Below are 11,408 nucleotides of genomic sequence, written 5' to 3' on the forward strand. Positions count from 1 at the left end.
TAACATGGTTAAAAGTTAACCCCCTAGATCTGACAGTCCTCATTGTCATGTCAGATTTTGATTTCTGATGGAAGTGCTCCCTGGGATGCACCCTGGGGTTTCCCTGTAATCGTTTCTAGGCTGGGTACCACGTATGTCCAGTATGTGCACTGAAAAAGGGGAGGTATCCAACACCCTTTGTTATCTATTATATACAGTCAGAGCAGTAAATGGCAAGTGTTATGGGAATCTCCCAGCTGCTGTAGATTACAAGGACCTTCACTATTCTGTTCAGAACCAGAATAAATGAGCCTGGCTGGAAAGCGTAACCCTGTTATAAAGCTAATAAAAGTGGAAAAAAAAGGAAAGGGGTGAGAGTAAGCAGAGAGGAAAAGAGATATCTCCAGCTGAAGGGCTGGAAAACGCTCACAGTTCAGCATCCATGTGAAACATAAAATTAATTCCAGCATGTTTTCTCCCCTCTCCATTTGAGGTGTTTAAACTCCACAGAGTCCCTGGTTCAGTGCCTGGAAAAGATGGCCAGAGATGCAATACAGTGCATGGACTTCACTGTGTGTGCAGGACTCACTGCTGCGTGCAGACAAGAAATAAATCCTAATGAAATATTCCATGTGCAGGGTTGTACCCCTGCAGCCTTGTTTTCTACTCAGGGGTAGATGTGTCTCTGCAGTGCTGTCTTAGCCACCTCATCTCTCCAAGAATCATGGTTTTGATTCATCACTTTGATAGCAGTTTTGGAAGGGGGTTTGGGTTGTACAATAGGCACTGATCCCAGAGCAGGAATAGCAGAAAGGTAAGCAATGAACATGGAGACTTGGATGTGGACTTAGGCTTGTGGTGCTGAAATGAAAAGGACAGACAAAAGGGAGAAAGTATGTAACAGAAAAATGTTTGGAAGGAAGACAAGAGGGACATCTGGTTTATGGGCTTATGCTACTAATGTATTTTCTAACTCCGTGAGTCCTTCAAGCACTGGGAATATGGGAAAACAAGACAGACCAACAAAAAGGATTGGTGTGAGACATTGTGAAGTGGCTGAGAAGCTGGTCTTGCGTGCAAGTGATCACAATTACTGTAATCTTTCAAGAAATATTGAATTTTTCACAAAAATATTGTCAAATCCATGGCTCTTGTATCTCTGTCTTGATATGGCTCATCGTGAGATTTGAATTTACTGACACATAAAAGTTTGTGTCGATTCGTTTCTTCCCTGGCTAGCTTCCCTCCATCCTATACCCATCACTTTGTACCTAATACAGAAGCGCTGAAGTCTTGCTACTTTCAGAAGAGCAACCACTAGAGGGAAGGATGCCCACGAAGATGTTCCCCTCAGCACCAAGGGTCCTCTCTCTGTAAAACCAGTTGGTTTTACCCAGCACTTGCAAGGTGGCCTGGTTTATCCTTTCAGATAAAATATACTGAATGAGATTAGTTTTAGTATTGCAGTTCCACAGTACATCCTGAAACACAGCCAAAAGTAAGGGCCAAAAAAAAAAACCAAACCACAATCATTGGCTAAATTACACAGATGAGATTGGATTACCTCTTCAAACAGGGCTCTTAATTCTGCGTATAAATAGAATCCAGAAATACAAGAGTACAGCAGTAGAAAATAAATCCAGCCAACAGCCGCTAATAACCCCTAATTATTAGGAGTTTCAGTTAACATTTGGACAGCTTTGGTCTTAATTCTTCTAAGTCTGAACAGGCGGCGTGACCGACGTGGCCACATTTACAATTACGGTGATCACACATGCTGTTCCAACCCATGCTGGCTTTAGCTGAGTGTTTTCTGGAAGCTTGGGTTGGGATTTTGCCCTGTTAAAATATAATTACCTATCTGAGCAGCAAGTAATTTCCAGTTTGAGTTACTTATTTGTAACAATGCACTTGTTTTGACAGAAGTCTATGAAAGGAAAAACAAATCAAGCTCCTGACCTTGGTATCATGGTTCACTTCAGGTTTTTTTGTACCTGAAAGAAAATCTGCTAATATCCCATCCAAGTAATGAATTAACTTGCATGTTATCGGTAAATACAGCAACAGAGATCTACCTGTAAAGCAGATACTTCTTAAGGTAAGACTCAAATCCAGTGTATTTTTTTCTTTTTTAAGAAAAATCTTGGCAGCACTAAAACATACCAGGGCAGTTATGATTGTATAAACCAATAATAGCTAATAGTTGTCTCAAGAATGTTTTTTTCAAATGTCTTTAGGAGTCAGCTAATATTCTTTCCCACTTTTAAAATTGCCCTATGTAATATGCATATATAGGAGATTAGAAGTCAAACACTATATTGCGGGAAGTCAATAAGAAAGCAGCAGATGGCATTATCCACATTATCTTAATAAACAATGTTGTTCTTCAAAATATATTAGACCCAGGATATGTGCAGCCACTTGAATCCTTCAGGGTAGACAATTTTATATTAATTTACTGCTGCAATCCCTGCTTTGGTCAGGACTGTGTAAGTTTCCCCTTTAACTTCTGTTTGCAACTGCCCTTACCCACCAAAAATTCCCACTTCTGAGACTGAGGTTTGCCTTGATTGTGAGCTGCAAAAGGTGAATTTTGATTTTGACATTTTATCACAAACTTTTTGAACATTTCAAAACACATAAACTTACAGGGAAAGTGCTAAGCTTATTCTGTTAGATATTCTCTGGCCAGAAGTGAAATCTGAAAGTAGAACTGTTTTTATGTAGAAAGGAGTTCATGATTAATTTCGGGAAGCAATCTGGTTTAATTTGGCAAAAAAAAATTACAGAACATTTGCATATGGATATACACAAATGATCACCTGGCAGTTATTCCCAGGTACACACCTTGGAAAGCATAGGCACTCTTTAGGTGTCCATGCTACTGATGGGTTCTGCCCTCAGTGGTGCCACCTTTCTCCTGCAAGCACAAGTGATCCCAATAGAATTCCCCTGCCTGGCAGTGTTCTCTCTCCCCTGGCACCTGACCCAGCCTCTCTGTGCTGTTTTCTGTCCTTTCTCTGTTTACAGCCTGCTCTGGCAAGTATCTGTGCCCTTTCTTATTCTTCAGGGTGTGGAACATTACAGATAATTTCTGCTGGATGGCACCTTAACACTTCATCTACGCCTGCTGCGCACTCTCTCACTGAACTCGGTCTGCTCTTTGAGATACCTTAATTGCTTGCTGCAGAAGCTGAAGGTGACACCATAAGCAAATCACCATAAATACATGCAAACCTCTCTTAGAACAGCAAATCAGATGGTTGTAGGTAGTGCACAGTATGGATCAGCAAGAGCTGTTCTGCTTTAAATCTCATTTTCCCACATTTTCAGACTCTGTACAGAGTCCCAGCAGATGCCTGGGAAGACAAGTATCTTAACTTTATATGGGTGTATATAAATCCCTGAATTGCTTTTTGTTGTTTATACTTCATAAACTAATATAGCACTGAATAAATGGCATTTTGAGAAGTGTGAACAAACTGCATTTTATATAAGCTATCCAATTATGGGTCAGACCTTGCATTTCTTACTCAAGAAGGATTAAATCAAAAGGCAAGTAGTCTGTAAAAAGGTGGTTTTATACACAGCTGGCTAAACCCTAGATAAATTATTCTCTCAAAGGAAAAACAAAGGTTTCCAGCAGATTTCTCTGTAATTGTTTCTAGAGAAGCTTATGCTTGCCTCACCCAGAGACCTTCTTTCTAAGTTAAGTTCAAGTTAAATATCTAGTAAGATTGAATTTCTAAAGATGATTTTCCTAAAACAGGATTAAGTCTCACTGAGAGTATAATGAGGGCAGGTAATGTCGCTGCAGCTCATGATTTAAACTGTTCTGTGGCTAAATTATTGATTTCTACAGATAACAGTTCAGTACCTCTGAGTTTTAAACTTGCTTTTCTAAGAAGGCTTGGTCTCTCTACAGCTTAGGGTTTTTTCTGCAATGAAATAAGCAACCCTCTCATCTGAAGCAGCATAGGAACCATCCTGAGGCGGTTCTTCAGAGACTTATGAGGATCATTTTTTTTTTTTTTTCTTTTCCTTCTAGATCATTTTCAAATGGTTTCTTTGGGTTTTTTCTTTAACCATGGGTGAAAGTGTGGGGGAGTTCCACAGACTAATAATCTGTGGTCAGTCCGTCAACATGGAGGACATGGCTGGTTACCATGCAATGGACAAACAGTTGGCATGTTTTCTACATACCCTCAAAAGTATTTCTTAAAAACAAATATCAAAGAGCACTGCTTGACAAATAGTTTCAGTCTAATGTCTACAACATCTGTTAGTTCGTTAACACCATTCACTTTGTATCTGAATGACTATTGCCCTATTGTATCTCAGTGACTTTGATTAACAAGGCAGTTTGTAATTAGATTGGGTAATGTAATTCATGGTCCTCTGTAAACATCTGGATTTGCAAATCTGCATTCCTAGCTTGGAGCTCTCTGCCATACATCACTAATTACGCCATGTTCTTGTATACCATCCTACATCCTCCTGCTGAGCATCTCTTCTTTGTTCCCAGTGCGAGTCAGAGGCTGTTGTCAATACAGAGAAAATCAACTTAACGGCCTAGCACCTCATGTGACATTTAATGAAAATGAAGTCAGGTCTAATTTACATGGCTGGTGTTACTTTATTAAAGCCAGAACTATAGAAGCTGAGTGTTACCATGCTAGTCAAGTGTGCAAGACTGATTGTCTATGGCAATGGTGGTATCTGGCAGAGGAAGCTTCCCATCCCCACCCTTCCTGCCTGCCCACCTCCTCTATGGGAATAGGGCTTCTGTAAAAAGTGACAGATTTTTTCCTTTTTCCAGGCCTGTCTGTTCTTGTTCTTTCTGTTAACTCCATCCCTCAATCCTGTGGAGTGGTCAAGGCAGCAGCAGGAGGAAGGCCACCCCGACTCCTCCCAGGGGTCCCCACAAAACAGCAAGGACAACTCCCAACTCCGGAGGACAAACCCTCCTGTACCCAAACCAGCAAGCTGCAACTAAAGAGCTCTGTAGCACCAGAGAATTCACTTCTGTCGTGCACAAGTGTCTTAAAAGGAAATATATGAATATTCTTTTTTTACATAAAAGACAGATGCCATGTATGATGAAAGAACACACAGTCAAGCGCTTAGAAAATTGAAAAGGACACAGTTGTGTTCCTTCAGTTTCCATTTCCCCATGTCACCTCTCTGGTACTGAAAAGGGTGTGGAATGTTCATTTTTACTGGTTTTTATTTGCTTTACCCATATTAATACCCCGTAGAAATATAATTTCATTTTTCAAAAAGTTTCTGATTCTGCCTTTGGACTCAGTTAAGAAGTTAATAACATATTATAAATCATAAGCTTATGCCTGGAAGTAAAACATGTCACAGCTTCTAAGAGGCTGTGGCTCCTCCCACTCAGTTTCATCTCGTTTTTTACATCTTGGGATAGTTTTTGTTTCTATTTTATTCTCTCTTCCATTCTGACCACTTTCCTCCCCCTATGATCATTTTACAACTACATTGCTTTCCAGAATGCTTCACTGCTGAATGTGTAAAATGCAGCATGGGGTACTTTTGTCCTCCCTGAGGTCGAAGGCCGTTGGTTATAACCACATCTGTCCCCTTCGAGACAGCCAGTGCCAGCTCACGAGCAAACTCCGGTACTTCAGAGACTTTGCCCGAGAACTGTACATTCACACATGTAACTGAGTGGGGCAGGAACGTGAAGAAAGTTTTATTTGCAGCAGTTTTCAGAGAGAAATCGAAAAAATCTTATGACTCTCACAACCCGAACAGCACAGAATATAAATGAAAGCCTTTACCCAAATTCGTAGTGATTTGCATGGAACACGGTTTTGGATGATACTCAGTTTCCCCGAGAGGATGCTACAAACTCCATATTAAGTTTTTATCTCTGAATGTAAGTTTAATTTTGCAAACCGATTTGCCACTTAGAAAGTGACTTAGTTCCCGTGGTTTGTTTCCAGCTGTCCATCCATAAATCTCTTATTTTGCAACCCCCGGCTATGATTTTTTGAGAGCACATCCAGAACGCGCACCGTCCACGTGTCCACCACGACAAAGCGATCTGCTCTTTAGGAAGGAACAAGGGCCCTAAAAACGCGATCCGGGTTGAAGCCCTTCAGCAGGGCGAAAAGAGCAGCGGGGCGGGGCCGGCCCGAGGCAGGGACCTTCCGCCACAGCCGGGCGCTCGGACGCGGAAAAGCTTCTTCTAGTTTTGTGAAGTTTCTTGCTGGGGAAGCCTGGCTGGGACGCTGCGTTCCCTTCCTCCCCGGGATGAGAACGAGGCGGCTGGAAAAGACAGCCCGATAAGGGGGACCCTCAGCACCAGTGCAGTCTGCGGCAGGGAGGGCGCGGGAGTGGGGGCGGATCCGTCCGCGGCTGTGCAGTTTCTGCTGGTTTTGGCCGCGCAGCAGCCCGTTTCCTTCCAGCCCTCCTCGCCCCGTTCCGGCTCCCGGGCCCTCAGCCAGGCTTTACCCGACACCCCGCTTCTCGCCGAGCTGCCGCGGGCCCTTGCGCTCAGCGGGCGCTCTCCTGCTCCGCGCCCCCCACCGCGCCTCGGCGCTCCTACCTGAGCGGCTGGGCTCGGCTCCGCTTGGCTCGGTGCGGAGCGGTGCGGTGCGCTGCGGTGCGGCGCGCTGCGGTGCGGCGTGGGCGGCTGTTCGGTACCTGCTCCCGCGCCCGCGCCCCGCCGCCTAACAAAAGCGGCGGCCGCAGACGGACTGCGTGGCCATTGGCGGTGGCAGCGCGCGGCGGGCGCCGGTTGGGCCGGGCGCAGCGGAGGCGGGCGCGGGGCGTTGACGCCAGCGAGGGGCCGGTGGGGAGGCGGGGTCGCGCCTCGCGCCGTCTTTGTGCTCGCCGGCAGTCCCGGCAGCGCCGCCGCCTCCCGCCGCCTCCCTCAGCCCCGCGCGGCGCGGCAGGCGGCTCCGCTCCGCACCGCTCGGCCCCGCAGCGCTCCGCGCCGCGCTATGTGTGCGGGCGCTCCTGTGCCTCCTCGCGGCCGCTTCCCACCCGGCGGGGCGCCTTCGGCCGCGCTCTGAGAGCGCGGCGGGGCAGGGAGTGAGCGGTGCGGAGCACGGACGTGCCGCCTGGCGCGGCGCGGAGCGGCGCGGAGCGAAGGGAGTGCGGCGCCATGCGGGGCTCGGGGCTAGGGCTGGCGCTGGGGCTACTGCTGGGCATGGCGTGGCTGGTGTGCGGGCAGAACGAGACGGAACCCATCGTGCTGGAGGGGAAGTGCCTCGTGGTGTGCGACTCCAACCCCACCTCCGACCCCACCGGCACTGCTCTCGGCATCTCCGTGCGCTCCGGTAGCGCCAAGGTCGCCTTCTCCGCTATCCGCAGCACCAACCACGAGCCCTCCGAGATGAGCAACCGCACCATGATAATCTACTTCGACCAGGTGCGCGGTGGGGTGGCGGGGCTCCGGGCGCGCCGCTGCCGCCGGAGCAGAGAAGTTGCCTGGGAAGGCGGCGAGGCTGGGCCGGGGACGCGCCGCCCGGCGGAGCCCTGCCCGGGAGGCGGAGGGGCTGCGGACCGGGGCAGCCGCGGGGCTAGGCGGCGGCTGAGGCCCTGCGGAGGTGCTGACGGTGCCATTCCCTTCCTTTCCAGGTACTAGTGAATATCGGCAGCAACTTCGACTCGGAGCGGAGCACTTTCATCGCGCCAAGAAAGGGGATATACAGTTTCAATTTTCACGTGGTGAAAGTGTACAACAGGCAAACCATCCAGGTCAGCCCCAAGCGCCGCCGCCGCGCTCCCCGGGCACCGCGGGAGGGAGCGGAGAGGGCCCGCGGCCTGGCGGGGTCGAGGCCGTGCTGGCGGCGGGGCAGGGCCATGCCCCCGGTCCGCCGCCGGGAGCGGAGCACATACCTCCCGGCTCTTCCCGGCCGAAGGGTCGGTTCCCCAGGGGCTGCGCAGACTCCCGGCCGCTGGCGGGCCCCTGCCCGCATCAGCCGGGATGGGACGGGAGGAAATAGCCTGCTAGCTGTCCCCGCCTGCCAGGGCCCCTGGGCAGCCCTGTGCCCCAGGAACGTCCCTGCACAGAGCCTTGGGAGCCACGGCCCGCGGCAGGCTCCTCATCTACTCTGAGGTAGCCGAAGGTTTCATAGGGATTTGGGGTGCAGGGAGGTGCCTGTGGCATGGAGATGGTAATGAATGTAGTTCTGTATGACTGCATGCAGCCACCCTTTACACACCTTTTGAATGCAGTTCGATGCATACACATCTCTAGGTAGGGATAACAAATTACCAGCCTGAAGCCAGGTAGCATGACCTAGACAGGGAATCTGCCTGTGTAGCAATGCACAATTGCAAAGGTGAATGTACTGCTGCATAGCTCAGTCCTGGTATAAACACCTTCACACACCCAGATTGGGCAGGTAGCTTATTATTAACATGGGGTGTGCAGTCCTGGGATCATTAATGAGAGCTGGGCAGAGCTTATTGACTGTGTTGTGGCATATTGTCTTCTCTTTCTAACAAAGGAAAACTACCTCTTGAATACACTTCAAACGCGCTGACTCTGGCAGCTGTGGCTCTGCTCCTCGCTGTCTCTGAGGTTTCGCATAAAGCCATTTTTCAATAAGTATGAGCAGACCTCTTTTCATAGCCTGAAAACACAGGCACCCTATTGAAATTCTTCAAAATAGGATCAATGTCCTGTTTTATATGCACCGGGTGTTTTGATGTGGTTGTCAGTCTAAAACAGTGGTGAAAGGCTTCTTCCTTTGGAGTACATACCTTTGCTGGGTTCAGATTGGTGTTTCATTTTTATGGGGCTGGAGTTTCAGCTGTCAAAAGAGGCCCTTTCTTAACTAAGCATTTCACCTGCTAGGCGAGCCCTGGCAGTGTCATTGTCTGACTTTAATTGACAGAGGGCTTTGTTTTATCTTGCTCTTTAGGTGAGTTTGATGCTAAATGGGTGGCCAGTGATTTCTGCCTTTGCAGGGGATCAAGATGTGACCCGGGAAGCTGCTAGCAATGGAGTCCTGATTCAGATGGAAAAAGGAGACAGAGCTTATCTAAAACTGGAGAGAGGAAACTTAATGGGAGGCTGGAAGTATTCAACATTCTCTGGATTTCTGGTGTTCCCACTTTAAATCACTTCTTATCCAAGAAAAGGGAGAGATCTCTTACAAATTCACAAGTGGTAGCTGGGTTTAAAGAGTTGGGGACAGCAGACTTTTTACATTCAAATATTAAAGAAGCTAAATCCTGCTTAGGTTTGTGTACACCTGCTTTGAAGAATTACTACTTATTTTTGTTGTGTTGCAGCCAACAGGCGGGAGATGCTATAATTGATCACCCCCCCCCCCCCTTCATATTCTCCTACAAAATTTGTTCCCATCCCTGTGTCATTGGTGTAATCTGCTACCATTTCCCCATGGTTTCTGCCTCACACGAGTAGACTTTAGATATTTCCATTGTCCTTTACAGCATATTTTGTAGTTTTGTTTTTAAAACATGTTAATCTTAACTCTTTCTCTGAGTTTAACTTTTAAAACAAAACAAAACAAAAAATTAAAGTATTTTTGAATACATGGATGCCATGATGGAAGGGAAAACGAAATTCTTGCTGTGTATGGCCTGGCAAAGGGAAAATTTCTACATGAAGAACTATTCACAGCCAATGCTGACTAGAGTATTTCAATATTTCTATGTAATTCTGAGTGATTGTGAAATTTAAGGCTGCTAAATGTTTTGATGCTTGTTTTGCTCTTGTACAATGTGGCCCAACTAAACGCCAGGAAGTATACTGAACTTTTACTATTACTCCGTAATATATGAGTGAATATAAAAAAATAATTTTTGCTTTAATTCAATAAAGTTTAAATGGGACTTTTATTTTTCTCAACCAGAAATGAGGTTTCTCAATGCAGGCAGGCAGGGAGAGGAGGCGGCTCGGCGCGGTCCCAGGGCCGCGGAGCCCCCGCGGGTGCGGCCGCAGTGCTCCGCTTCCCCCCCTTCCCCCTCCGTATGACGCTCTCCCCGCCCTGAGCAGGGCCCCGCGGCCGCGCAAGCCCCGCTGGCAGTGCCGGCAGCCCAAGCGGAGCCGCCGCTAGGAAGTTTCCCGCCGGCTCTTCTGTCCGCTTATTTATAGCATTTATGTGTATCATATTCTGTAAACCGGATCGCATTTTATACGGCCGTCTAAAAATACCTGATGATGTACACTTCGATGCTCGTATTATTTATTTGCCAGTATTATTTTGTTTACAGTCTTTTAAAGATGTAAATGCTATAATTTTGCAGTACTCAGAGATTACTAATTTTATTAAAATGTGTGTATGGGGATCTCGATTGTATCTAAACTTTAATGTGAAATAAAGCAATGACACGAGCCTGTCGCTGAGTGAAAGAGGCTTCTCTGCTCCGCGGTGCGGCCCCGGCGGAGCCGCACGAATCCCGGTTCGCAGGGAGAAACTGAACTAGCTCTAAGGTGGGGATCAACACGAGCACAGTAAGCAACTCTCCTCGCTTTATTTGCAGGTTCTGCCCTCGAAATAGCCGGGCGGAGAAGCCTCTCCCTGCCCCAGCCTTTGCCGGGCGGTTCCGCGGCGGAGCGGCAGGCGGGAGCGGGGCTGGGCAAGGCTCAACCTGATCCCGAGTGGCCGCGGCCCTTAGTTTCCAAGTGAATACATCGGCCGCGAGTCAGCACCCGCTTCTCTGTCACCGAAGGGCGCGGGGGCCAAACACCTCCCACTCGCGCGATACCGACAGTCTCAGGTCGCGAATTGCGCCCGGCAGCAGAGGGGAAGGCGCGGGCGGTCCCCGCTGGGAGTTCGGCGGGATCCGCGGCACCTGCGGTCGCTGGCGGGAGCCGTGCAGGGAGACCGCCGAGATTTATGGAGAAGAGTTAATAACGGGAGGCAGCCGAGTTGTTTTCACTTGGAGTTATAACCTGCCCGAGACAATCCACATATCGGATTCTCCGGGCTGCGCGCTCCTCTCAATATAAGACGCTTTATTACTTTACCCTGAAGCCTTTCGCCGCTCCCACACCGAGCTTCTGGCCGGGCTTCTCCCCCCTCTCCCGCAGCGCGGCCCGCTCTCCCAGCCGCCGCACCCTCTCACCCAGAAGAGACGGGGACGAGCAGGGTGAGCGGAGCCGCTGCTGACCCCCATGACTGCGGCGAGGGGGCAAAGAGATTTAAAAGCCCCACCAAGAACCACAAGGGGAATCAGAAATCACCGGGTTACAAGAGAGGTGCCGCGGGCCGCTCAGGGAACCCGGCAGCCGCGGGGTGCCCCGGCAAGAGCCGGCGGTGCGGGGGCTGCTAGTGCTGATGTTTCGCTTTTTGTTTTCTTTTTTTCCCTGTCCCTTAACACGAAGCAAATAAACCCGCCGCCTCCCGCTGAAAGTTTCCCCCTGCTTGTGAGCGTCTCATTAATATTGTGCAGCTGGAAATTATATTACCCCCAATCGC

The 11,408-nt window shown here is 48.7% G+C and overlaps 1 protein-coding gene across 1 annotated transcript; it reads left to right on the forward strand.

Annotated features, from left to right (window-relative positions):
* The first annotated feature begins 6,871 nt into the window (after positions 1–6,871).
* On the forward strand, positions 6,872–10,322 carry CBLN1 (cerebellin 1 precursor). The gene is made up of 3 exons (XM_061469088.1): positions 6,872–7,381; positions 7,591–7,710; positions 8,883–10,322. Exons 1-3 carry the CDS (start codon positions 7,115–7,117, stop codon positions 9,078–9,080), a joined length of 585 nt encoding a protein of 194 aa, XP_061325072.1. The 5' UTR covers positions 6,872–7,114; the 3' UTR covers positions 9,081–10,322.
* The last annotated feature ends 1,086 nt before the right edge of the window (positions 10,323–11,408 follow it).

Source organism: Pezoporus flaviventris, unplaced genomic scaffold (genome assembly GCF_033815535.1).
Source record: "Pezoporus flaviventris isolate CSIRO_AGI_PZ_B2104156 unplaced genomic scaffold, CSIRO_AGI_Pfla_v1 ptg000054l, whole genome shotgun sequence".
Classification (NCBI taxonomy): Eukaryota; Metazoa; Chordata; class Aves; order Psittaciformes; family Psittacidae; genus Pezoporus; species Pezoporus flaviventris.

Bases quoted from the DNA above. Each gene is read 5' to 3' on its own strand.
- CBLN1 (XM_061469088.1), top strand. From the start codon at position 7,115: ATGCGGGGCTCGGGGCTAGGGCTGGCGCTGGGGCTACTGCTGGGCATG. The intron at 7,382-7,590 runs GTGCGCGGTGGG...CTTCCTTTCCAG, and splicing joins TGATAATCTACTTCGACCAG to GTACTAGTGAATATCGGCAG. The intron at 7,711-8,882 runs GTCAGCCCCAAG...CTTGCTCTTTAG, and splicing joins ACAACAGGCAAACCATCCAG to GTGAGTTTGATGCTAAATGG.